The sequence below is a fragment of the Elaeis guineensis genome, chromosome 6, assembly GCF_000442705.2.
Source record: "Elaeis guineensis isolate ETL-2024a chromosome 6, EG11, whole genome shotgun sequence".
Taxonomy (NCBI): domain Eukaryota; kingdom Viridiplantae; phylum Streptophyta; class Magnoliopsida; order Arecales; family Arecaceae; genus Elaeis; species Elaeis guineensis.
Window position 1 is genome coordinate 1532695 of NC_025998.2, and position 27940 is coordinate 1560634.

The 27940-nt window shown below is 37.9% G+C and overlaps 1 protein-coding gene and 1 pseudogene across 1 annotated transcript; both read right to left on the reverse strand.

The window, feature by feature from the left end:
- Positions 1-4449: 4449 nt before the first annotated feature.
- Positions 4450-12321, reverse strand: LOC105047808 (heat shock 70 kDa protein 15-like; annotated as a pseudogene).
- A 9149-nt stretch (positions 12322-21470) lies between these two features.
- Positions 21471-22737, reverse strand: LOC105047807 (transcription repressor OFP14). Its single transcript, XM_010926889.4, is given in 2 exon segments — positions 21471-22527; positions 22530-22737. Coding segments are annotated over 2 exon segments (753 nt in total). The 5' UTR covers positions 22711-22737; the 3' UTR covers positions 21471-21955.
- Positions 22738-27940: the final 5203 nt, after the last annotated feature.

Below are 27940 nucleotides of genomic sequence, written 5' to 3' on the forward strand. Positions count from 1 at the left end.
AGAATCCAATCACCAAATATCATTCTGGAGCTGTTTTTTATATTTTTGAAAAAAAAAAAAGAAAACCAAAGACAACAAGTGCGTGGTCCCAACTTAAACTTACTATCTATAGGCGGCTAGCCCATATCGTGTACTTCTTGAAGTCCATCGTGACTGAATAGTAATATTAGCCATATGAGTAAAATAAAATCTATGCAAGGTTGGTCTCATCATCCGGGTCTGCCGCACTCATGGGAGGTATAAATCTGAATTTAAGATAATGCATCAGTATAAAACTCACAACTGGATGTGTATAAAATTCATATGCAAAAGTAGATGTGCATTGAAATAAACATGCAAGCATCCTAAGTCTATCTTAACGGTTAGCCATTATGTAATTCTATATATAATGTTTGGGGATCCCATCAGAATCAATTAATAGGCATGAAGATGGCAATAGATTCGAGCACATTTTATATGCATGGTGAGAAGATTTTTTTTTTTTTTTGCCCTGCAATTCTACTTGCAAGCTAAACGAATCTTTTTATCAAGAGAATAATGGACAACAATCTCAGGAGAAGAGAAATGACAAGCTTTAGAAAACAAAAAAATGAATAGTAGGACTAAAACACAACATGATATGGCAAACATGGAGCAAAGATGGATCATTTAGACTAGCATACCAAATGAAAAGTCACTCACCTTGCACGCCTCATGTCAGGACTAACTGAATGTTCAAACTCTTAAAAGAGACTAATTTGTGATTCTCTTGTGTCTTAAGAATGTAATTTATAATAGTTTTTATGTTAAATTCGAACTAGTTTCGTGTAAAGATCACTTCAAATTAGCAAATGAAAGTAACTTGCAATTTTCTACAATTAAAAATGAGTAATTTGTAATAGCTGGCATGATGTGAGACCAGATCAAACTTGCTAATAGAGACAATCACAAATGATTTTTTGAAATTTATCAATATTACAACTAACTCACTTAGCTTTTGAATAGAGATTCTTCTTTTGTCATGCCTTCTTCCACCTCCATTTGACACCCATCTTGGTGCATGAGATATTCTTGCTTTTCTCTCCATCTCCAATCTCAACGAGTTGAACTCTTTGATTTTTTCTGTTAAGGACATATTTAGTTGCAAGAAAATGCATGAAAAAACAAAAGGAAAAAAATTAAGACATTTCCATAGAAATGAAAATAGTTTGTTAAAAAAAAATGTCAGTTTTTTGTTGCAAAAAATTGTTATTTGTTAATGAAACAAATATGTAAAAGACTAGATTTTCTCAAAAAAAAAAAAAAAAAATCCAAGCAATTTTTCTTGCATCCAGGTATGCTCTAAAGCCTCTTCATTTCCTCTTCTTGAGTTGAAGAACTCTCCAAGGTGATCCCAATGGAGATCACTCGCTTCACTCATTCTTCTTTTCTTCAAATTTTTTATAACATCTAATAACATATTACCATAAGGATCAAGAACCAACATGCATGCATTTTAGAACTTCTTAATATCCTCCCCCTACCTGCCCCCGCCCCCGAAAAAAAAAAAAAAAAAAAAAAACAAACATTTATCAACAAATTCCTGATAACATGTAATAATCCAGTTTAAGGAAGAAATTAATGTTATGGACTAGATTTAATATAAAGTTTCTATGTGCAGCAATCATGATAGAAAATACTATGTTTTTCCTGATTATAGGATAAATGATAAAGTGTATATATATGAGAGCATCTGTATGATATGACCTGGGATTTGTCTCAGTGCGGTCACACCCTTCTGCACGAGCAATCAGAGATTCTAGATTCAAATTTTGGATGACGCATCCAGGTATTAGGATTTTAGTATATATATAGATGATTATAAGGAGGGTTAGTCTCCCTCCCTCTCTTCTTTTTTAAAAAAGTAAGAAAAAAAAAACAAAAACTCTATATGATAACATTGCCAAAGATATTAATTTTAACTAGCATGCAAGAAAAGGAAAACAAGTCAACTTATAAGTATTTCTTGAGTATCAACACTGAGTGCTTACTTGAATGGTATCACCCTTCGCCAATTCGGAAAGGGTCAGGGGCAGGAGTGGTGAGCTGAGAATTATTTCCCCCTAATCTCAAAAGAGAAAAAACGAACATTTTTATTTCATTAATAAAAAGAATATCTATATCCCATCATTAGCCAAATATTTGTATTAGAAAACTTAGAAGGCTATTGAGCTTATATAAGAGTCTCTTACATGTGACTATCCTTTTCTTATACAGCACAGGCACTGCATGTACATGTCTTCGCTTGATTTGGGCTTTAAGAGTATGATTTACGAGGCACAGCATTCATATCCTGGAGACAGCTGAAACCTCAAGAGTGATAATTTCAGAAATCCATTTACGATATGATTTATTTTTATCAACTGCCTTTGGGATTCTTGAGGGTGGTTTTGGGGTTGTTATAGAATCTACTTGGATGAGTGCCTGGACAATCATCAGGTAAATCAACAAACAAGTCGACATAATAAAGCTATTTGCTCATGCCCATGGTCTCTTACAGGCTATAACACAACATGCGATGACAAGTTGACAGCCAAGCATGTTCAGAGTCTTACGTAACCGAATTTCTTGTGACATATCATTGACCATGACTTCTTGGTTCTTCACCACCTGGTGAAATGTGCGAACGGTGATTGCACATGCCTAGAATAATAACAAACTATGCGTACACAGTGGAAGAATCTGCCTGAGGCCACACGTCAAAAGGTGATATCAATCATCTTGGCCGAGATGTTGTCAAGTGACTCAAAGCAAGGGAGCAGCAGGTGGACAGGATGGGCGGCCTTAATGGGTAACCTTAGGATGGTGGTCATGTGGTTAAAGGAATCAAGGTGCGGGCAATACTGTCTGATGGCCACCTCTCTAATATTCCATCCAGTGTTGCAAATTGATTCTTCCATGTGCCTGGCCCCACACAACATGACTCTCACCTCTCACTAATTATGTGTCTTCCAAAGCTCCATTAATTCTATAAAACCATTCCAGTTTGCCATCCATTCTATACACCAAGTTCAACTTCGGATGGGCTTCCAGGATATTGTTACAGGATGCTCAGGAGGCTACTATCAGAGGCTAGATCAGCAGCAGGACGAGGCCGTGAGGTCCGGAAGGAGATGGCTTAGAAATTTAAATGGGAAAATGGTTGCTCTGCGATTATCCTCTTCCAAGAAAATAAAGTGGAGGTGCTTTCCGTCAATGGGAGCGGCAAGAAGGATTGCCGAGTTGTATGCTGGTATTGCAGAGACTGCGAAGCTGGATGAGGTCGTTACTCCTGCCATCATCTTTTCTTCCCAGTGGGGCCTCCCTGTTTTCTCTCATTCTTCATTTGCATGCAAGAAGAGGGAGATTTCACTGGACAGAAAATTCTCATGAAATGCTGCTTTGCTTCATTTGTGGAACAAACAAATCTCTTGCTCATTTCAGGTTTCCCTCGATGCTAATAGGAAATATAGTTGGCGATTATGCTGCATTTTTTGTTTTCTTTTTGGTCGTAAATTAATTTTGTATCTGCCTTTTTTTTTTTAATGTCATAATCTGGGTGTGACTCATCTTCTTTAGCCTCATTGCATAGAGCCCTTGCCAGGCTCTCAGAATCAGAGAAGGTTCAGCTCTAATCTGCCTCTTGATGCCGATGTACGTCAATCTGGTGGCACCCGTACACATCATCAGGCGCAAACTGAAGTCCTCCCAGGACCAAATAAAGCAACCTTTCTACCTTCTCTTTAATTGCTTTCCAATCTCACCAGGACAAATAATGTAGCTCAGAACCAGCCGCGCACATGTGTTGGCATTAGTCACCAAGAAAAGGTGGCCTTGTCCAAGTGCTTGATTATGTCACGTGTAAAACCAATGGCAGATTAGTCTATAAAGCTACAATGTGGACATGCATCGACGGAATTTTTCTGATAAATCAACAATTAGATTTTAGGACTGGCATCTGTAGGTTCGAGCCAAAATTCTGAGGTTTAGAATGACTGAAATTTACAAGCATAATACAACTTTAGAATACGTGGTGACTTCTTGTTGAAATTAACAACATCCTGCAGCTTACTCCAAGCACAGATGTGGAGAAGAAATTAGTTTTGTTTTAGCCGTTTTGAAATAAAAATAAATCGGCACCCAGGATGTATGCATTTTAAGAAAAAGAATGCGAGAGAAACGGGAGAAAACGTAAGTCGTCCGGTGTGATCAGCAGGAAGAAAAACAGTGAAAGCATAGCAGCCATCCTTCAAACATGGCACAACTTGCCCACGCATATCAATGCAAGTTCCGGGTCCAACGCCCAAAGCTAAAAGCTTATATACTGCTATTGTCTCTTAGAAGGTGAGTTGGGTAAACCAATTCAGGTCACAATTTAATTCCAGGCAATCAAACCCTACTAATAAGTCCCTGCTTGCATGTATTAAAAAAGAATAGACAACAATAAAATAACTTCCTGCTTCAGAATATCCATAGTAGAGTAAGTGACTGGAAATTTAATGGAACAACGATTAATTATCAGGAAGAAAAAGACAAAACAACGTAACCTTCACGCGTTTACGAAGCAGACAACCCCAGCAAAAGCCTTGTACAAAGTTTACAGTGGAACAAACAAGCAAATCTCGATTCAGAAGACTCAAGTCCCATCCACGCATGGTGCAAAAGATTGCTGAAATCTAGACCAATATCTTAAAATAATGTCAAAGTAGTCCACCTGTGTAAATTTCCTCCTCCTCGCAACCCCGATATCAAAAACTGGATTTTAAGAGACGAAGGGATGCCACTTGCCTGGCAGTGATGAATATTTAAAATAGGCACCGCCCGCAGGGCATCCCTCACACCTCATTTAGCCTATGACAGAGCAATGCTGAAATGAAAATGGCGACACAGGCTGAGCAATGATGGCCCCAAAAAAATTGAAGACAGCTATCTTAAACTTGTTGTCCCGCAGGATGTCAGACACACTCTGGCTTGTCAGTTTCCAATTGGTTCTGGATCAGCCTCTGGTGAGGGACTGCCACGTGCTCTCCAGTTCCATCATGCCCCTGAGGCTGCTGCTCGGTAGGTTGCGGTCGGGGTGCTGTCTTGGCTGGAGGTGGTGCCTGTGGCCTAGCTGGGGCCGCCCTTGGTTTTGTCATGATTGACTTGCAAAACTTGTGCAACCAAATTTTCTGTTAGTTACTTTGCTTCAGATTTCAAGCAATACACAGCAAGCAAGGTTATGATAGCATAATCCTATAACACGTCTGGTTTCTTTTTTTCCTTTTTCTTTTCTTAATGTGATAATGCATATACCTTCTGATTGTTGTCCAGTGATCTCATTTTTCAGGAGGTGAAAAATGCATTGTCGCAGGTCATCAAAAACAGAGTTAAGTGGATGGGAAAGCGTGGTTTGAATAAAGCATACAACCATTCTCCATAATCATGGTTATATGTTTTGCAGCATATCAACTTCATAGCCATCATTAAGGCATCTCCAAGATTTCCAAATTTAACCTCCAAGTAGAGTTAACAGAAAGTACATTGATAAAAGATGCAAGTAAAACAAAAAAAACGAAGAATATCATACCTCTAAGTCATTTGCATGCACATTAAACATTTACTAAATTCAAACTAGTCAAGTGCCCCGGCTTTCCTTTTCACATCAGCTGCAAGGAGAACCGGACCGCGTGCTTGGGCAAAGCATCCTGCAGCTGCTTTTTGTCCATCAACCATGCTTCTGCTTCACCACACTCATTGATAACCTACAAAATGAAAGACTCCGCCTAAATCTGCTATATTATTTATGTAATAATATAATACATGCCTGTCCTTACTTTCAAGTGCCACTTGTAAGCAAATTACAGCTAAACAATAACGTCATCTCCAACAGCACGGTTTACATTAAACATTTCAAAATATATGTAAACACCCAACGCGCATGACAAGATATATATGACTGCTTAATCAGTAACCGGTCCTGACAAGCACTATTCCTTGTTCCATTGTAAATTGGACAAGCTCAGTCACAAGAGAGCATAGTTGCTACACAAATCTTGCACCTCACAAACTCCATTTTGCTCCTTTCAACCCACTGTCAAGATTATTCATGATGAATGTGAAGTTCCACGAAGGGGTTAAATTACAAAGTCAGATATCTAACTTCACTTGACGCTATGGAACCCTGCTGAGATATGAGACACCATACCTTCTGCTTCTCTGCAATTGCAATGTGATCAAATTCAGGATCTCTGGACAAAGCTGCCGCCCTAAAACTATTGATACAATAAATAAGTTGATCAATTGCAGGCCTCTCTCTATGCTCTCCTTGTAATGCTCCTCAATAGGGTCACCTTGCTACAGTAAGGGGGATCAGCAACAAGTCTGGCATTTCAAATAAAAGATGGCGTATAAACCCTAAGGTGAAGAATGTACCTTTTTGATCTTCTCAAGCTTGGCAACATAAACACCCTTTGTTTCATCCTCACCATCTTCATATAGCCAATCCTCAATGTCCTGAAGCTTTGCAGTGAACTGTTCTCTCTCCAACTCACTTACAAAATCTTGACACTTATTGTGAAGCTAAATGCAGAACAGAGTAAGGAATCAGATTGATTCTGTTAAAATGTTATGGTTTAAGATGTGAAATTTTAAGGATTATGATTCTAACCTTGTTTCTCATTTTTAAGGTCATAAACATAAGCCTCTACAGCATTCTTCTTGTCCTTGGTCTCTTCCATTACCCTGTCTTGTAGCGCCATCTCAAACTCCTTTTCCACTGCTTTCTGTAAATCAGCAGCAGCTAACCCTCCATACACCATTTCTGATACTGGAACTTCCTTCTTCTTTGAAGGCTCGACCTGCAAAGTGAGATGGACAAATTTTCAAAACCAAGTGAACAGGTTTTATATGGTACTGTATATGTGGAGGGAAAAAATGAATTACAATTATTTATATCTTTATCTCTGTGACATCAAAAGTTAAGACATCCAACCTGCATTCAAGTTCAGCATATCTTGTCATAAAAATTGTAGTAGCTATAAAGACCCTGCAAGATTAAAATATTGGTGAAGCATATGAGTGCAACATTCTACATCTGAGTAAAACAAATGAAAGAACCAAACCAACTTCAGAAAGGAACCATGAAACCATGTCAAAATTAACATGGGATATGCCTAGCAAGAGGCAACATGAGTGAGTGCCCCAAGGACCAAAATGTCTGTGCATTTTAATTTCCAACAGACATTGACCTGCCTATCCTGCTTCCTTGACACATATTAAGTGACATGATCAACGTGTACAATGATTAAAAAAAACAAAACGTAACCTTAACTGCTGGAAAATACCATACTGACATTGACCTTAATGCGGGACATATAATCCTGACACCAATTAGCCTTAAGTTTTAGCATGACAAATCTCATTTTGTCTTAACATTTGAATTAAAAATTTGTTTTCATGTCTTCAAATATAAGGCCAAGTCAAATAACAACTAATTAACATCTATTATTCAATGATGCATTTCAAAATTCCTTCACCCATTTGGGAAGCTATCATTTTATTTGATAACATATAACAGCCAGATTGCCACCATTTTCAACACTTACGATAGTAGATGACAAAAAAACTGTTCTAATATCCCCAGTTCTCTTGCTCATCATGTAAAGATTTGAACAGAAGCATTATATTACCTCACAAAAAGAAGACTTGACGAAAAAGATCAGAACAGTGATAATCAGCTAACACTTCTATGGCCAGTCCTCAGCCTGCATAAGAAAGGTGGAGGGTTGATGTCAAGTTGACAGCCGATCATAAAAATATGTCAATAACTATGAAATGGATCTCAATTTGATCCACATGAATGTTAGGTTGTCCCCTGTTCTATGCGATGTGCCACCACTTGACCCAATGGTGGTGAGAAGTGGGCAAGGTTTAGATTGTTATCCATAAGTGACCTGCTACAATGTAACCTGGTTGTAATGACAAATAAGCAAGGATTATTTATGTCATTGTCCATAAACAACCCACTATAACGTCACCCAGTTGGAGTGACAATTGAGCAAGGGTTGGTTAGATTGTTGCTCATAAATGACTTGCTATAACGTAACCAAGTCATAACGACCAGTTAGCAAGGATTACTTAGAATAAAGAGTCTTCTAGTATAATCTAGTACAATGATGGTCAATCAGAGTAATAAGGAACCAAGAGAAAATTCATCATACAAAGAAGATAATTATACAAAAGAAGCTAATTAGAATTTGCTACTTGGAATGTTTGGCAAAAAAAAGGAGTAAAGAACTAGTAAATACAAGGAGACATAGGAAAATCAATATTGCTTGCTTAAATAAAAAGATGGAAAATACAAGGATATAGGGGATGGTTACAAACTATTATATTTATGTAAGGATAATATAAAAATAATTTAGGAATAGTAATGGATAAGAAAATGGATAATTAAATTATAGATGTAAAAATGATAATTAATTAATTAATTGCTATTAAATTAGTTTTGGATAATGAGATTATTAATGTAGTTAGTGCTTATGCACAAGATGTAGGCTTAGAGGATAGGATTAAGCAACAATTTAGGAAAAAATGGATGGATTGATGCAAGGTATTTCAAAAGACAAATAATACTTGTAGGTGGCGACTTAAAGGGGTATGTAGGGAAAAGTAATGCATGATAAGAGAAAGTAGATAGAATATTCAGTTTTGAGGATAGAAATTTAATGAAAGATTCAATCCTCGAGTCTGTAGTACCTTATGACCTAATAATTGCAAACACTTATTTTAAGAAGAGAGGAGTTTTCAGTGTCCTTTAAGAGTAGATCAAATTTGTCATAAATAGATTGCTTTTTTTCATCGAAAAAAAAGAAAAAGATCAATATCTAAGCATTGTAAGGTGATAACAAGAGAGTTTAACCACACGATATAGTTTACTAGTCTTAGATTTATATATTATGTGTAAAAAAAAAGAGAAAAATAATAAATATCCAAAGATAAGATGGTAAAATTTAAAAGAAGAAAATGTTATATGTTTGGGGATAAATTCTCGAAGGAGGAAAATTGGAACCTAATGACTGAACCAAATAGAGTATGAGACCAAATGATCAATCTAGGAGAGTCAGCAGAGAAAAGATATACCAAAAAAGAAATTTGATCATGGAATAATGAGGTACAAGAGGCAACTAGAACAAAACAAAATAGCTTTAAATAATGGAAAAATAAATAATGGCGAGAATATTATAAAATATAATGAGACTAAAAATACAAAAATGCTAATAAGACTAAATATGTAGTGTGTGTGTGTGTATTAGAATGGGTTTAAAAAATATGAGAATAAAATTTACAAAAATAGTTAAAGCTAGAAAAAAAAATCTACAGATATTGATCAAGTTAGATGCCTTCAAAATGAGAATAATAGGATATTTGTGAAAGATGAAAAAATTGAAAAAGGAAGATACTACTTTGAAAAATTGTTAAATGAGGATTCTACTAAAGAAATCTTCATTGAAAAATAACAATACTCTCATCCATTAAATGAGAGCTCTGAAGGAGCCATTATAACAGGGAGCTTTCATACATTCAAAAATCCTAACTCCACAGGATAACAATACTCTCAGAGTTCTCAATTCTCAAACTTAACCCTCCAACCCTAAAACCATAGAAAAGAAACAGGTATGGAAACTGAAGTATACAATCGGTGTCTTTGCACATGGTTCTCCTAACCACATCCCATCCATCTCGACCCCTTTTATATAATTTTCCTTCTCTTACGTCTCTTCTTTCAAGAGCATTTCATTTCAACATCCCCAATACTGACAACCCATCAATGTCCCTCCTTGGAACAACCTCTATATAAATCAATTCCTAGCTTTGTAGCCACTAATGTAGAAGGCTGAACATGTCTACATGTTATTGAAGAATTGGTCCATTGATAGTCCAATTGACGTAACTGTTAGGATGGAGAGAACAGGAAGTCTCAGATGAATCATGCTCAGATTGAGTTGAGAACTGTTGGTATCAGCAACTAGCTTAAAGCTAGCATAACAGATAATGTATCATGCAAAGAAAATATAACAATCCAAATCAAGCTTTGTAGGCAGAAATAAACTGGAATCTCCCTTTATCACTATAATTAAATAATCAAATAAAACCCTAAAAAACCATTTTCTCCGCAAAAAAGAAAAGAAGAGAAAGGGAACAAAGAAATATATGAGAATCTTCAGAAATCAACAAGGTTTGTTTGTAGGATACAATAAAATAGTTGGAACATTATATAACATTATGCAATAAGATAATATTCTTATAAATTAAATATGCACAGAGTAACCGCAAATGATGTCCTAACTACGACCAAGACATGAAATAGCTAGAGTAAATAAAATAAAGTTATAAACCAAATGGGAGATTATGCTTAGAGTTGACATATAACCATTACCAAATGAAGGAGACAAACTTTTCTAGGATGGTAAATTGCCAAGACATGTTCAGAATTAGCATTTAGATATATGACATGCAGAAAAGCAGAAACCAAGTCCAAGAAACTCAACTGGGAAGGCAAAGCCTGCATTGCATTCAAGTGAGTGAACCCATGTGATGCCATGGGTGCAAATTTGAAATATCAGCATCATATATACATCTTCCAGAATTGATAGAGAAAAAGTATGGAGACAAGGATATGTTTGTAATCCTTGTAATATGAGAGTGTACTTTGAAGCTTTCAGAAACAAAAGAATAAGCAGCCGCATAAAAACAATGTTTCGATTGACTGAAGCATAACAAAGAATTTCTGTGGTGCACGATGAATATCAAGATAGAAGAAGCATCACTATCTATGGTTGGTTAGTTGCAAACCTTAGCAGCTGTTTCCATCTGCACAGGCCTTTCTTCAGACTCTGTCTTACCATTTTCAACCCCCGAACCAGATCCATCTGTTGTGCTTTTAGCATCCTGCATGTTTACATCATTTTCAGTTGTGGAGTTATTTGTTGCTTCAGCTGTGTCCATCTTGGTAGATTCCTTTGGTGGCTCCTTTGTAGCTGATACTGAAACTTCATCTTCTTCCTCTTCAACATCTAGAGATAAAGCACAGATTTAGTCAGGCAGTGCCACAAAGTAAACATGCACCAAAGAACCCTGTGCACAACCGTCAGCAAAATCCAAACTTACAGCTGCCAATTCAACAGACACGATCCCATGGAGAATCAAACAAACCTTCATTTACGACTCAGCCTTTTCACCTGTGGTTGTTTGGAAAGAACTGATCTATCCAACAGTATCCATGATTGCCATGAAGAGAAAACAGAGGTAAATTGAAGACCATGAATTTCATGTTTTAAATGAGCGATAAAACTGATTTCCATAATAGCACTAGCAATACCATACACACCGTACGTGTATGTGTTTATCTTTGCTGGAACTTGCAAGTCACCAACTTCAGCACAATGAACATCAACTGAAAATGTACTAGATCTGTAGAATGTCAAAGCTTTGACACTAGGAATCACATTTCCTTGGGAAAATACAATTGAACTCTGCAGATTTTCTGTTTCCCCATTCTGCCCCTCGGGAGCAGAGCCCTTCCAGGACAAAGCAAGCAATCAGAAGGGGGAAACTCTCGTGAGCCTTCCAAATTCATAACTGAAGAAGTCATGATAGATCCGGCAGACTCATGGATTGACATAGAAAATAGTTCAAGACAATCATAAAATAACTTATTTGCATTTTCACGATATATGGACATCCAATTAAGCTAAACGGAGCTTAAAAATGTCATGTATAACGGCAATGTAGCAGTGCCAACTGTAAACTAAAAGAAAAGATAATGTCTTCGTCCAAGGGACCGATCATAGGCATGAGCCAAAATCTTCAGCTACGCCTTCTTGAACCCGGCAACGCAGACCTGCATGGCTGCATGGCCCACATCAACAAATGCCACATTCATCTGATCATTCTCCAGCAAGACCGTCTTGTAGATACCATAAGCCAGAACTGTCGCTGGTCTCATGAACAAACGCAGAGGATGCACCCCGGCAATGGTGGCCGCATCCATAACAGCCCTTCCCTGGAGATCAGTGAAATAGACCCTGATTCCGATATAGCAATTGACGACTGCTGCATGAAGATTCTTCTCAGCTATCCCTTCAGATTAGTAGAAAGAATCATTCCGTGGTGCTATCGGCGGCCTTGATGTAAGTCTTCCACGGCCTAGTAATGTGAGGTGAGATGGGTGAGAGAATATAACAACTTTACCGTTTGGATCTGCCTCGGGAAATTGGTGTGGGTGTCAGACGTGGTGCCGGCGCTTGATGAAACGTAGTTGGAGTCGAGACCAGAGAGCGGTTGTTGGAGGGGGAAGGAATTCCAGAAGGATCCACCCACACGTGGCTTGAATGCATTGCGTACTGGTAAAAGCGTTAATATTGATCTGTTCAAGGGCATTCCGTTTGTGAAGGATAATGACGCTGGTGGCCTCTGCCAGTCAGCCGGGCTGACGGAGTATTTTACCGATCTAATGCAAATATAAATTTTTTTTTATCGGAACAATACGTCTTTAGGCTTGTTTATCAAATTAGTGCAAAATATGAAAACATCCGTTTGAAATGATTTTTTTTAAAAAAAATATTATTTTAAATAATATTTTTTGTCCAATTAATTTATCTCTTTGTAGTTTTCGTGGAATTTTTTTAAGAAAAAAAAATTGAAAGTATTGTTTTGAACGGTGCTTTATTCCGACCAAAACCCAGCGTATCATATTTTTTTATCCAACTAAATTTTTAATTAATTTTTATTTTAAAAAAATTAATTTTTTTTTCAAATGATCCAAAGTCTTCTCTAATATTTTTGAGGATAGGACGATGAGAGGTGGAGAAAATATGATAAATTTTAGAGACATTTGAAGATGCTTGGTTAATATAGAGTAAAATAATCATAAAAACTTGATAGATATTTTTTTTGTTGGAGCATGTCTCCTTGACTAGCACCTTAATATGATATGTTTCTTTCATACATTAGAGAAGTGGAGCTAACTTGTATAAGCTTGTTGCTTGCTATTTCAAAGAATGTAATTGAATGACTTGACATATTATTATTATTTGTATTTTGATTTATATGGCCCTTTTAGCATGGCATTTCCTCCCTCAACTTTTCGAGACATACCTGAAGTCCTGTATCCATGTCCAAAAATTTCATAACATCCCAACACTTGAAATTAATAAGCAAAATATTTAAACTAATCTTTGATAGAAAGAACAATTAATAATATAACATAGAATAAAAATATCAAGTTTACAAAAAAGAATTCTACATTACTACAAGTCTAAAAAATACTAAGTATCAATACAAGGGTATCATGGTGCCCGTGGTCGCTTAGACATTCTTAGGAAGGTCCTCAACAATCGTTCTTGCTTTTGTGTCGCCTGTAATTGTAACACCCAACCCAATTAGGCCCAGAATCAGCCCACAGTTAAAAAAAAAAAAAAAAAGGAACGGAAGAAGACTCCTGAAGGGAGTCTTCTTCTCCGATGAATCCCGATTGGAGAAGAGTTCTAGTACTCTTAAAACTCTAGGATCCTCTATAAATAAGCCTTTCCTCTCCCTCTCAAACCTCCACCGGCGATCTTCAAGCTTGATTCCTCCTCTTTTTTTCTTGAAAGTCACGACACCCTCTTTTTGTGTTCGTCGGAAATCGAAGGTCGAAGAGGCCACCGGAGTTCAGGTGAGGGTCCAATCTTTCTTCCTTTCCCTCTTCTCTTTCTTCCCATAGTTTTAGACTCCTCGCCGGCCGTCGGGATCGTCGAAAATTTCATAAAACAGAAAACCCCTGTTCGGCCGGACCCTCATCTCTCTATCCCTCTTCCCTGAAGGTCTTGGCCACCGGTGACTGGCCAATGATCAGAAAATAAAAAGAAAAGGGGCGGATCCCCTATTTTTCGAAAAAAAAAAGAAGGAAAGCTTGCCAGCCAAACTCCGTCGCCGGCCGGCTTCGCATGGTCGGCCATCGTTGCCTGACCTCCGACGAAGCCACCCACCTCGTCAGAGCCCGGGTCACTGGAGGGGGGGACCTCACGGTCTTCTCCTGTTTCGGCCCAAGGGAGGCTGCGGAAAGAAAAGGAAAAAGAAAGAAGAAGAAAGAAAAAGAGAAAAAGAAAAAGAAAAAGAAAAGGAAAAAGAGAAAAAGGAAAAGAAAACAAAACAAAACAAAAATAGAAAAAAAAGAAGAAAAGAGAGAATTTTTCTCTCTCCTTTCCCTCTTTCTCTCTCTTTCCTTTCTCCTCTCTCTACCTTCTCTCTTTATTTTCTCTCTCTAGATTCTCTCTCTATTTTCTCTCTCTAGACTTTTTTCTCTCTTTATGAATTTTATCTCTCTAAGATCTTCTACTCTCTCTCTGATTGCATCACATACCCTAAGATAAATTTGAAATAAAAATATGATGATTTGAGATTACTCCGAAATTCGTACAGTAAATCTGATCCCAGGTCGATCTTATTCAAAATTTATAATATTTGATTCATATTGAGTCACCTTGATAGGATCTCTGATGATCTTGATCATGATTATCTTATTTGAAGGATACGAAGATTTTCTCTCCATTTTCTCTCTCCACTTTCTCTCTCTAGAATTTTTTCTCTCTTCATGGATTTTTTCTCTCTAGAAGTCTTATAGATCAGTGAAGGATCCAGATACTTAGACAAATCCTAATTTTGATTAATCCTGAGAGAGGTCCTAGATTTGTGTTATTAGGATTGATTATCGGATAATTTTCTCCATATATGATTTTTATATTTGATTAGGGTTATGAAGAGATGATTGTCTGCATATGATATCGAGTGGAATATTTTGTTAAAGAAATTCATAAATCAAAGAAGAACATTAATTTTTGTGCTTGGATCAGTCATCGGTAAAGATAAGAATCCCTGTACATGATTATTATTATATATATGCTATTTTACTGTTGGTCTTGCATTATGGGTTTTGCATCGTCGGATTTGAGATCAATGAATTTATTATATCTGAGATATTATTATTTGATTTTGAGCATGAGTATGTTATATCAATATATATATATATCAGAGATTGATGGCATGATTATATGGATATGACATATCTGAATTGATCATAATGCAAGTCAGAATTGATTTGATGAAATCAATACATAATGATTAAATAAAAAGAAAGAGATATATGGTATAGACTAGTCTTGTCATGTAGAACAGCCGACCAGGAGTTTATGCTTGGGACAGCCCACCAGGAGATTATGCCTGGGACAGCCCCCACTGGCTTACAGGTAGATCAGCCGGCCAGAAGCTCATACCTGAGACAGCCCGCCAGGAGTTTATGCCTAGGACAGCCTCTCACGGACTTTCGTATGTGGAACAACCGGCTAGGAGCTCATCTTGGGACAGCCTTGAAAGGCTTTTTAAGTGGATTCGATCCGGATGATGACTGAGGTATAGACTTGGTTAGTCCAGAGCCAGAAAGAAAATGTTAAAAATCATGTGATTATAAAAGAGAAATAAATGATAAGACATGAAATAATTATTGAATAAAAGTGTTTCACCTGTTAACATATGATGATGCATCTATTTTAACAAGATAGAAAATTTATGGATATTTGCATTATTCTGAACATTGAACATCGAATTTTATATTTAATTATTTATCTTTATTTTTAGATTATATTATTATATCAGTGTAATATGAGAATTCTTACTGGGCTGTAAAGCTCACACCCTTTTATCTTTCTTTTTCTTCTCAGAGTTACAGGACATTCATGATTGGCTATGGCTTGGATTTATGAGTGAGCAGATGGATAGATAGAGTGTTATAGTACCTGATTAGAGGATTGAAGAAATTTAAATTGTAATTATGCAAGGTTTTACGAATTATTGTTGAAATAAATTGTTATGGATGTTAAAGTTGTAACGATTTAATTTGGCCTTGCATATTCTTTAGGGCTTGCTCTAAAGAGTGTGCGACCATCACGTGTCCGACCCGGGTGTTGGGTTCGGGGCGCGACAGTAATAGTCCCTCTTCTATATCAATGGACGTCTCATGGTCATACATATGAGGAATAACAGGTGCTGTCGGAGTATCTACGAGCTGAGTGACCCTCTCAACCCCCTCATCTGGATCCAAAGATGGGCCTATAACAAAAGAGTCTGACAGGGGACTGGAATAACCCCCAACTGCTCAGACCCCTTAGATGAAGACTTATGATGCAAACTGGGATCTAGTGCTGCCATCTGGGGCACGTAGAAAGATGAAGATCCTAACATACGTGGATCATAAGGTGGTGGCATATATGAAATATATGGCGATGACATTTGCAGAATATATGGTAATGGCATATCTGAAATATATGGTGATGGTGTATGTCTCATATCAGGCGCATCGGATGCTCCATGCTAAGGCGTGGTAATTTGCTCATAGCCAATCACCATCAATATTCTTAAATATGATTTTTTTTCATCTCGCACGGTATCTAGATTTGCTCGCCTTCATCAGTCGTAGATAGAGCATGATCAGTGTTCAACATAAGACCCGAAAAATATTTAGTCTATATAACAAAAATAAAATTAGCAATACATTATAGAACATAAAATAAAAATATAATAAAACTACATAAAATATTTTGTATTAGAGATGGACTTATCTTTATTTGTATCGTCTCTCCCTGTCTCTGATATCCATGCAGAGGGTGGGGGGTCAGATGGGAAGGAGAAAGAAGCCGAAAGAGGGGAGGGATGGGCATAGGAAGGGCCGTGCGGGGGGTGGGGGGATCGGATGGAAAAAGGAGTGGGGGGTGGGTGGGTAGGAGGGAGCGAGAAGGAAGAAACCTAAGGGGCGGATGGGGCGGGCGGGCGTTGGATGGGAAAAGGGGTGGAGGGAATGAGTGGGCATCGGATGGAGGAGGAGGAGTGGGGGGGTGGGCGTTGGTTGGGAGGGAGACAAAAGAAGCCCAAGGGGGGGTGGGCGTCAGATGGGAAGGAGAAAGGCCGCATCGGCAGGGGGCTGGGGAGCGGGCGTTAGCCCGGGCAAAGGGGGGTGGCAGGGTGGGCATCAAATCGGAAAAAGAAGTGGTCGGTGGAGAGCACGTCGGTTGGGAAGAAGAAGATGCAGACGGTGTTGGGGGGAGTAGGGTCTATGGGGCCACATCATCCTACCATGAATCTGACGGGAGATGGGCTGACTGCACAAAAAATATCATTTCAAATGATATTTTTTCAGATAAAAAATATTATTTTAAATGATATTTTTATCTTTTATATCAGTTTGATAAATAAATTTAAAGATGTATCGTTTTGATAAAAAAATTTTATAAATGGATTAGATAAATAAAAAACTCCGGGTTGATGGTTGATACTTGATAGGCTTGGCCTGTCACGAAAGTGTGGATGGGGCCTGATCAGGATACGGGCCTGTGTTCATGACAATAGCAAACATCCGATCCTCGGTCTCATGAAGCTGTGTGGCCACTGATTATTCATAAAAAAAAAAAAAAAAAAAAAAACAACAACATTGGTACACTGATTATTCGTGAAAAAAAAAATAATACAACAACAAAAACCAAGAAATCTCGTGCACTGCAAGCACTATGACATCCACTACAATCAAAGTAAAAAAGTACTTGATCTGCAAGCTAAGGATGTATTTGGTTAGTCATTAAAAAAAATATTTTTTTTATTTTTTATTTTTTAAAAAATAATATTTAATAATATTATAAAATTAAAATTAAAATTAAAATAATTAAAATAATTATTTTATATATAAAATAAAAAAATTTATTTTTTAAATTTTATTTTTTTATTTTTTTACTTTCGTACATCTAAAACATCAAATCAAAATGTAAAGAGTTCGAATCCTCCTCCTTCGTCGAGTTCTTCATCTCTTCACTCCATTCTCTCTCTTCTTAAATCCTTCTCCTTCGTCAAGTTCTTTATCTGTCATTCTCAAAAATTAATTTTTACTTTACAATAATATATTTTTAAACATTTTTTTTATTTTTATTTAATAATAAAAATTAAAAAAATAAAAATATTTTTTAAAAATTAAAAATTAAAAATTAAAAATATAATTAAACGTATCTTAAATTGTCAAACATTCAAATGAAGCGCATCGTGCAAGTAGTCTGGGCATTGCCGCTAGAAGAGCAGCTAAAGTGCTCGAGAACAGACCGAGAAATATTAATTTGGCGTCCATCTCAGAAACAGTCAACGCTGATAATTTTGACTGCGGATTTAGCTTTTGCCAAATTTCTATCTCTTCAATAACAATTTTATCATTTGACCAGATGTGCATTCTTCTTTAAACTCCCACGTGGGCGGAGTTGAAGATTCGAACATCAATGCGCCACATTTTTAAATCGACCTGACGTCATTTTATAATAAATACGCAGGCAGAAATAATAGTTGTGGTTTCATGTAATGATCTCGGGCGTCCTTGCAGCGTTATTGACCTGAGCTGCTCGATCATGAATGCTTGTTGATGGATACAAATACTAGTGTTAAGATATTTATTCAAAATTACGAGCTTGGTGGAGATCTGACTTTTCTAGTCGGTTAAGAACCGGTAATTTTTTATATCGAGCATCAGACATATTCGGACCATCAATATTGATGCTTGAAAATTAATCAAATGGTGTGATTCTTCATAAATTGATAACTATATCAGTATTGAATCGATCATCTAACTCAAATGTCTATCAAATATTTATTATGAAATCGTAATCCACGTTCTGAAAGATTAGAGGTTATTAGAACAGTTACAATATACAACGGAAATATTGATTGTTTATAACGGGGAGATCATGAATATGATTAACTATTCACTAAATTTATAATTAATTTGGTAATTTTTACATTCTCATACTTCGGACAGAAGATACAAAATAAGGATAAATCGTATCTCTATATAAAGAGAAAATAAAAAGAGGATCATAATAAGTTTTTTCTAGCTTGATAAACTCTTATATCTGTGATTTTTTACTGTTTTTTGAATTTTGGTTAACTTAAGCATAAGAGAGTGTCCCGTTGAATAAATTTCGACAAGAGAATTCCTTTTTTTAAGGTATAATCTTCATTAAAAAGCAAGAGACAACTTACTTGGTGTCCAACCGGGATCTTCACCGGGGCTTAACGGCAACGACTAGTATCGGGATGGGTGATTCCAGTTGGGGGGGCGGGGGAGGTAGTTTGAATAACCTCAGTTGACACATTTTATCACCAATTAGGAGTACCAGGATGGGTGATTCCAGTTGGGGAGGGGGGGAGGGTTGGCTCAGTAAAGCATGCAACAGCACTAAATTAATGTTGAATCGCTGTAATGTAATTCATCTGATGAGACAGGCTTATTCTCCGATACTGGTGCGTTTTTGAGTCATTTCACTTGCTCCGTGTTGCTCAGCAACTAAGAAGTGTGTGCCAATTCTCAGTGATAAAGAACATTGGGAAGAATGGATGGGTAAAGGTTAAAATATGTCCAACTAAAACTAAAAGTATTTATGATCATCAAAAATGGGGCTAAAGCTTGACCTTGCTGTGGGTCACATGGCATGATTTACAGGAAGTTGAACTGCATTGAAGGGCCATTTTTTAAGATGAAAATTGTTGCTGCCAAAATCCTACCTCACTAAATTGCACTTCAAAATTAGTGCTTACTTGATCAGCGAGGTTGTAGGTATGATTCGCAAAGTCGAAACAAACTTGAAATAGTGAGGTGGACTTGCAAAAAAGAATAGGATGAGCATAGAAGGTCGCCAGATCTTATCAAGGAGAGGACTTTTTTGATGCCTAAGTCAGACTGAATCTTGGGGAACAGTGGAGACTTAGAGAGTAATGAAAGCAAGAGTAGCACAATGTAAGCATATCTAAAAGTCCCTTGGGCATAACTAATGTAGAATGAGGGTCGGTGTGGGTTATGGAGAGAAGCGACCATGAACCTTGCTTGATGAACAATAATTGCCTGCATGTTATGTACGTCGCAAGACTTGACCATGCAAGACATGTTTGTGGGCCGAGTAGCAACAGCCGTCTATTGGGCGAGCTTTAATTGCTTAACAATGTCTTTAGTTGAAGCCACATAGCAGGCTTTTATTGGTCGGCTTGATTAAGTCATCAATGGTTGGATTAATCTTGTTGCTGGACTGGCGGTGGGCTGATGAAACTTTCATTGACTGATGAAATGCCATATCAACTGTAGCATGTTTCACGCCACTCCTTCCATCTGCGGCTACAAGAACTGAGCTACTTTGCAGATGCCCTCGTTAAGATGGAAATGATGCAATCCTTATTGCTGGCTGGTAATGGTTGATGAAATTTCCACTGATCAATAAAATGGGTACCCAAGAAAAAAAAAAAAAAAAAGGGAATGGCTCATCAATGGTAGCGCGTTTTGTGCGAGTCTTTCCATCTAAGGCCAGGGGCTGGCTATAGAGAAAGCCTTGTCATGGATCTGTAGCAGCTGTCAAATTGGCGATAGGCTTTCAAGGCTTATTGAGCTCCGCTCCAGACATGCTTTCATAAGTTTCCACGGAGGGAGATCCCCCATAGGGATGGATGTCTTCCCTGATCAGAACTTTACCGGTGGAAGAACTCTTGCGTGGAACACTAGGTGCAGAGTTATGCTATTTATTTATGCACGGCATATAATTACTCGTTATTTTACCCAAGAATTTATCATCGTGATGGGATTGTCTATATTCGTCTTATAAGCTGAGATGGAGGCGTCTAAGTATTCAAGTACAGTGAGATCATAGTTCCAGCATATGTTTGCCTTGGTAAATGTTCGAGTTGCGTGGTCATGTGCTGACACGTCCTGTCGCATGGCCATTTTAGATTAGTCTCCTGATGCACTTATATCATGGTGATATGCCAATATACCTATCTATTAGCAGGATCTCTTGACAATCCTCTCAAGATAGTTGGAAAAAGATCGCAATGTTGGATTAATTGGTCAGTGTTCATGGGCCATTTGCTTTGTTATGAATGGTGCAGTCCCTCAGCCTCAATATGTATAAATAGGGGAGAGTAGGAACCTCACTCCTGTTACTGCTTGGTGCTTTTATAGTCAAAGCGTGCACGTCACCACTGTAGTAATATGCTCCAATGGAGTCGCAGCCTCACTCCGGGTCCCACGGATCTTTATATTGTTCGAACTGGAGCTCCTTTAATTTATGGTGACAGGCCAACCAAAAGCTTTATAATATACCAGGAAACAGATCCCACCGAGAAACTTGATACGCCAAATCCAATGGTCCAACCACAAGACGGGAAAATAAGATATATCAGAACATCGAATCTGCTCTCCGCATTGCATGTGACCGCGAATCTAAAGAATCTCTCGAATAATTGGACAATCAAGCATAGACTTGCTTAGTGCGACAGTAAAACAAATACCATTAACTACATCTCTTGCTTCTTTAATAACACCATTCAATAACGTAACCGATAAATTTGTTGTACCAAAGGAAAACTAACACCATTCAAGACCCAGCAATCAATGCCTCTTGAATGCTACATCTACTTACCGGCTCATGTGCGATCCGCTGGTCTTAAGAAAGTCGAGTGTGTAAAATAATTAGCAATGGAGAAGGAAAACGAGGCCTACACACGTAGCAAACGAGGGTGTCTGTCTCTTTATTGAAATCAGAAAATTCCACGACAGTCTACTGTTTCTGACTGCATGATTCTTTGGAAAAACCATCAACACCCATTGATCAAACGGTCGGAATCGATCTAGCGGCACTATTCCCTCGGAACCTTTTAAGTTATATCTATAATATTATTTGCATGTGCTCGTCACGTAACTTACGTTCCCATGTCCCTATCGCTTTTGGCATATATGTAGATGAGAAGATATTATATATCCACTTTTCGTCAAAAAAATATGATATATCCACAACCGGAAAATTCGGCGTTACCTTTTCCAGCGGCGCCGTTCAAGACCTCCCAACCAGACCCACCGACATTGTCCACGTCAGCCGGCCACCGGAAAATGACGTGGCACCACCACCTCCCCTTCTTTGGCCTTCCTCCGCCTCCTCCCCCTGCTCGACGTAAACCTACGCCGGTAGCTGACCGTCAGATCTGTGAAGGCCCTCAGGATGTACTTGTGCACGCTCCGGTCGTTGAGCTCCAGGTAGCAGAAGAGAAGCTCCTCCATGAAGTCCCAATCCAAAGTCTGGTGGGGATCCACGTGGCGGGCGTCCACCATTTCCTGCATGGACCGCCGGAAATCGTCGTAGGGGTCCTTGGAGAAGGTCGTCACCGCCACCCCGTCGCCGGGGACCGCCGGACTAGATGATGACGACGATGACGTTTCGGCGCTCGGCCGGGCCTCATCAAGGAGGGAGTTGGACGTGCCGGGAGAAACAAAGAACCGTTCCGATGACCGGATCGTGCCCGCCGGGGGATCGGTGTCGTAGCTTGGGGATTCTGAGGAGAACTCACGATTGTCGTCCTCGTCGCGGTGGTACAGGGAGTGGAAGTTCTCGCAGAGGAAGCGATAGACGTCGGAGAGGGTGGCAGCGGGGTCGTGGGCGCCGCCCCGCCATCTTCAGGTTGATGGCGATCGACGGCGAAGGACGGGGTCCTGGGGTGCTTGCAGGCGGAGAAGAGCCAGCTGGTGGCGGCGTTGGAGGGGTTTGTGGGGCTTGGGAGGTGGACAGTGGTGACTTTCTTCAGCTTAGAGAAGTAGACTTGGAAAGATTTGTGAATGCCCTTCTTCCCCATATCTTTCTTCTATTCTTTGGTTGCTTCTCTTCGTGGGATTGGTCACTGGGGAAAGAATAAAGATGGTTAAGGGGCGAGGAGATGGTTCGTTTATATATCGGGGGAGAAGGACGCAGAGGAGAAGAGGTATGGGAAATGAAAACATTTGGAAGGGTAAAAATGGAAGGATGTGTTATTGGTTTGTCCTGTTCTCTATCTGGACTGGGGTTGTATCTTTCGGGCGAAAGAAGGATTCCCCGTCGAAGTGCACAATGATCGGTTCCAGAGCCTTGCAGTTTTGGGAAGAGGCCCTTTATTGGCTGCTATGAGATATGTGTGGAGAGCGATCCAACGGTTGATGTCGCCAAAGAGGATGAATCATTTTTTCGAGCGAAAGATACCATCCAGACCTTATCTACGTTGGGAGGTATGGCGTTATTATTATTATTATTATTTTTGGTACAGAGGTTTGGAGTTAATTGATGGGCTATAAATATGTTAGACGGTAGGGGATAAATTTCGTGGGTTTAACTTGGGGGTTAGATAAGCATGTGTAGGTTTCTATGGATTTAATTATGGGCCTGGAAAGTTACATGAATTGAATGGGTGTTTGCTTCTGGACTCAGGAGCGGGGGCTTCCAATGAGCCGACCTTTGCCCTGCCGGCATGGCCTCTAGCGGCTTGGAGGAGGGTTTTGGTTTGGCCCTTCACATACTACCGTACGTATGATCCCTTTTGACCGAGAGCCTACTGCTTACCTAATGTACATTTTTGGGCACCAACTTGGCCAGGTTTGAACCTCGCATAGGTTGCGTGCATTTTTATTTACATAGTTTATCAAATTTATTTATCCTACCGTGACTAAATTTTTATGGATTGTAGTACGTGGATGCCGATCAAGCCTATGTCATTTGCATAGAATTAACATTGAAGCTACAAAGGTAACCTCTATTATCTTGCTGATTATTAGACCAGATCTTATGTTGCATGATTGTTCGATGTTGCACAGATGGTGAAATCTTGTCGAGTGTATGCTTGGTGGTAGGGCAGCATCTTGAGAGACATCATGATAAGTGTTTGAAACGTGAAATTGTAGCGTCTTGAATGTTAAGTTTTAAACTCATGCTTGTTCCGTCCTCAGTATGGCGTACTTTGCCCGGAGAGATAGATCTTGATCTCATGAATTTATGCAGCGGTAACCATGATAATGATATTTTTAAGATCTTTGAATTTTTAATTTGTTCTTATTTCTTACCCTAGTTAAAAAATTCCTTAAATTATTTCTCAAATAAGAAAACTTAATCTAGAATTACTCATTTATTCATATACTTGCAATTATTTGTTAATTATCTATGATTGATCTAAAGATACTAATAAATTATGAATTAGTGATGCTATATATTGTTGCTTTATCATCCCTACCTTTCTCTATACTAATTATTTTAACAGTCCGTTTGGTGGGGGGTGTATCGGATTATAAGATAATATGATAATTTTTAAAAATTATTGATCATGAAAAAAATTATTGCAAAAGAAAATAATTTTTTTTTTATATTTGGTTGGTGAAAAAAATGACTCTGAAAATTGATATTGAAAAAATATTACTATGTTTGGTTGGAGATAATTGTATATAGAAATATAAAAAAATTTATAAATATATATTTCAACCTAAAATAAATTTTTAATATTAGAGTAGTATTGCCATTTCCAATCAATTTTTATGTAATGCCTATAATCACACGACTCTTTGCATAATATTATCTGCATCTTAATATTTTTGTAAAATTTTTTTATTAAATAAATTTGGAAGGACATCAAAATAAATTCAATAATTACATATCCAATTTTAATGAAATATTTTTATTAAGTATAGCTTACCACCACTCAAAAATTTACTAAATACCAATATCTATAATATTTATTTTAATTTCTCTCTTCAAAAAATAAATATATTATCAACTAATTTTTTTTACCATCTCTTTCCTCCATTTATCATACCAAACATACTAATCTGATATGTGATTCATTTTCCTATATCAGAGTAACTCCAACCAAATAGACCTTAAGATAAGCAGGTATATGAAGTTAATAATCATACATTCTATGATTGGTAGTTGTTTCTCAATCTTATAGTGAATTTTTTATTTTTATTTTTTTCTTGAATTCTGAATCTTTAGCACAATCTGAACTTCTTCCAAACACCAGGCTTGTGGCGTCCAAGTTCCAACATAAGAATCCACATTTTAAAAAGTAGTCCATGTGCTGGCTAACTTGAGTTCAAACTAGGCGAGTCCATAGCTGTCCATGTGTTGAACAACAATTATAATAATATAATAATATTATATTGTTATAAAAAGATTATAATAATATTATACAAGATCATTGAATCAACACTGTCAAGCGAAATGGACGGTATCATCAATCCAATCCTACCGAGGGGGAAGTACCTTCCTCCTTGTTTCGCTCAAAACCTATCCCATTCGATGCCGAACAGGGGAGATCTCGCCTATGTGAGATTTGGTCCAAACGCTACACCCTGCTTGTTTCTTATTGCATGGTATAGGCAAACCTCACCGGTTCACCAATCTGATTGATTTGGATCAGACGGCTATCAATGGCTGCGTTCATCCAAACCCCACGGCGTACAAACGGTGTTATTGGACGTCGTTGAGACTTCGTTACGCGTGGACATGGGTCGTGGCACGCATTGTCGTGCAGGGACGGTGGTCCGTGGACTATTATGTTATTGGAGAAATTATTGGTTGGACTAAGTTCACCAACTTAATGATATATCAGTCCCAATAGAAAGCAACACGTGGTTTCTTTCTCATCTATTCTCTTCCTTTTTCTCCCATATGGTCTTCTCTGCCGCTGTCACTGTCTCCATCAGATTCCTCCACCCCAACTTTATCATCTTCAATCTCTATCTCGTGAGAAAGAGATACCCATTTGGCTCCACTCGCTGCGTGACCCTCGTCACCGAAAAATTTTTAGATGGACGAGAATCATCATTGGCCTAGGCTTGAATTTAAACATTCTACTGTATACATAAAAAGAAGAAAGATGAGGAAAAGGTGATTAAATTTATTCTAGGTTCATAATGGATCTATCCCATCCAATAATTTCTTTTTAATCATTATAGAATACGGTATAAAATGATAAGCATTATCTACTCAGGCAGTCACCGGTGTTAGCTAGAGTTGGTATATAGGAAACTTGATTAAAACCATTAGGTAGGATATTAAGGATGCTCTGAATGGTTTTTCTGTTTTTTCTAACGTCATGAGGATATTTTCCTCTTTGTTATTAAATAGATTAAGAAATATACATAAGCTTCCGCATGGGAGACTACAATGATTTCAGTATGTAGATATATATGTCAAAAGAGAAGGAGTCTGCAAAAGCTGCTTGTGATATCGGCAAGCACCAAATTATGATGAATATTGTTGCGGTCAAGAGCTCATAGCTTAGTATGTAAGGTATTATTCACTTTGGTCTATGAATCTTATGATTTTGCTTTTAAAAAGGTGCCTCATATGGAAAGGATTGTCCTTTCCTATACAAGTCAGATTTCTTCTTGATTCACAACCAATATGGGACTAATGATATCATCATTTTTATACCCCAACATAGCCTTCTAGCCAAAAAGGAGTCTGTGTATGGATGGGATGTGATCTCCTTTTTATTTCTATCGTAGCTCCCTAGTAAAGGAGTCTGTGTATGGATGGAAGGTGTCTTTCTCTTTAGTTTTACCACAATAGGTATATGAATAGGAGGAGCTCTATAGTTACAGGGGTGATGCGTCACTGTTACAATCAAAAGCTCATAGCTTGGTACATAAGTATTGTTCGCTCTGATCTATGAATTTCATAGTTTTGTCCTTCAAAAGATATCTCATGTGAGAAAGATAGTTCTTTTCTATATAAGTCATAGTCCTTATTAACTCACCAGCAACGTAGAACTAACGATACTCTCTTTTCTACACCATAATAAATACTATATAGATTTTTCATACGTCATGTTCTATCATGATCTAGCTTTTATTGCAAAATCGGGACCATATAATAATTTTAAAGGAGCAGTTTCTTCGATGTTTCTATCATGATTTTAGATGACATTAGCTATTACATCTTTCGTTGGGTAACTAAGGTGGGGTCGTGACATCAAATCTTAGGTCTTAATTGCCAACAATGCAACCTCTTCCTTGGACAGTTTGCCGAGGAGGTTTTTAAAAGGCTATTAAGCTAGAACTTGAGATGATATTCAGGGGTAAATATCCAACATAAATGGCTTAAATTTGTGCCATGATCTTGTTAATACTTTTAAAGTGCTTGTCAAAATTCTGCAACTATGTAACTATTTACCTTTTAGTATGCAACTATGTAGCTTTTACTATGAAATGCCTATTACTGCAGTGACTTTAACTGGGAGGATTTTAATTAATTAACATAATCACATGCAACTTATCTATGCATTTCAAATTTCCTTGCCAAAGAAAGATCGTGCATTTCAAATTATTTGACCAGCGCTAATGCCATGCGGCACTTCTTATCGATCCACTGAACCAACATGATGTCCATGGGCGATTGCGGCAGTTTATCAGGGATGGTCAAATCATGATGTGTCGCGGCAATCATCAGTATCGCATTGCATTAAAAAATGATGAATAAGTGAGGGGCCACCTCTACCTTTTATTTTAGAAAACCTTTTTCTAGTAATTTCTATTATTGTTGTATGATCTGGTTACTGGTTAATTAGAACCTTTGGAACATATGCTCTTCATTTAACTGTATATGACAAAATAATGCATGAATTATAGAATGGCTGCCATGTGTACCATGGAAAGGCATGGTGGTAGCGGATTGGTTCTCTCTTCCCAAACAGCAGAGGCGCCTGATCGATCAACTATCCGTATGTAGCTTCTTTTGCCTCAAAAGCGGGGGAAAAAAAGACTCCGTGGCGTTGCCTCTCCATCTAGTGATCATGTAACCTACACAAATTAAGCTGTAGGCACTGCAACCAATATTCCTCAATTAGTCTGAGTTACCTGAGACCCTGCATGAATGTGGAGAGGGTCCATTAATTTTTTACTTCATGGGATCAAATGCGTACGTATCTACTAACACACGTTCAGGCATCTGAAGTGCAATTGTCCATTCCCTGCATTTGAGGATTTTCCATCCACATGGGGCCTCAATTTTTTTTTGCCCCCTCCAAAAAGAACATTTTGTTGATCAGCTACACAAATAGG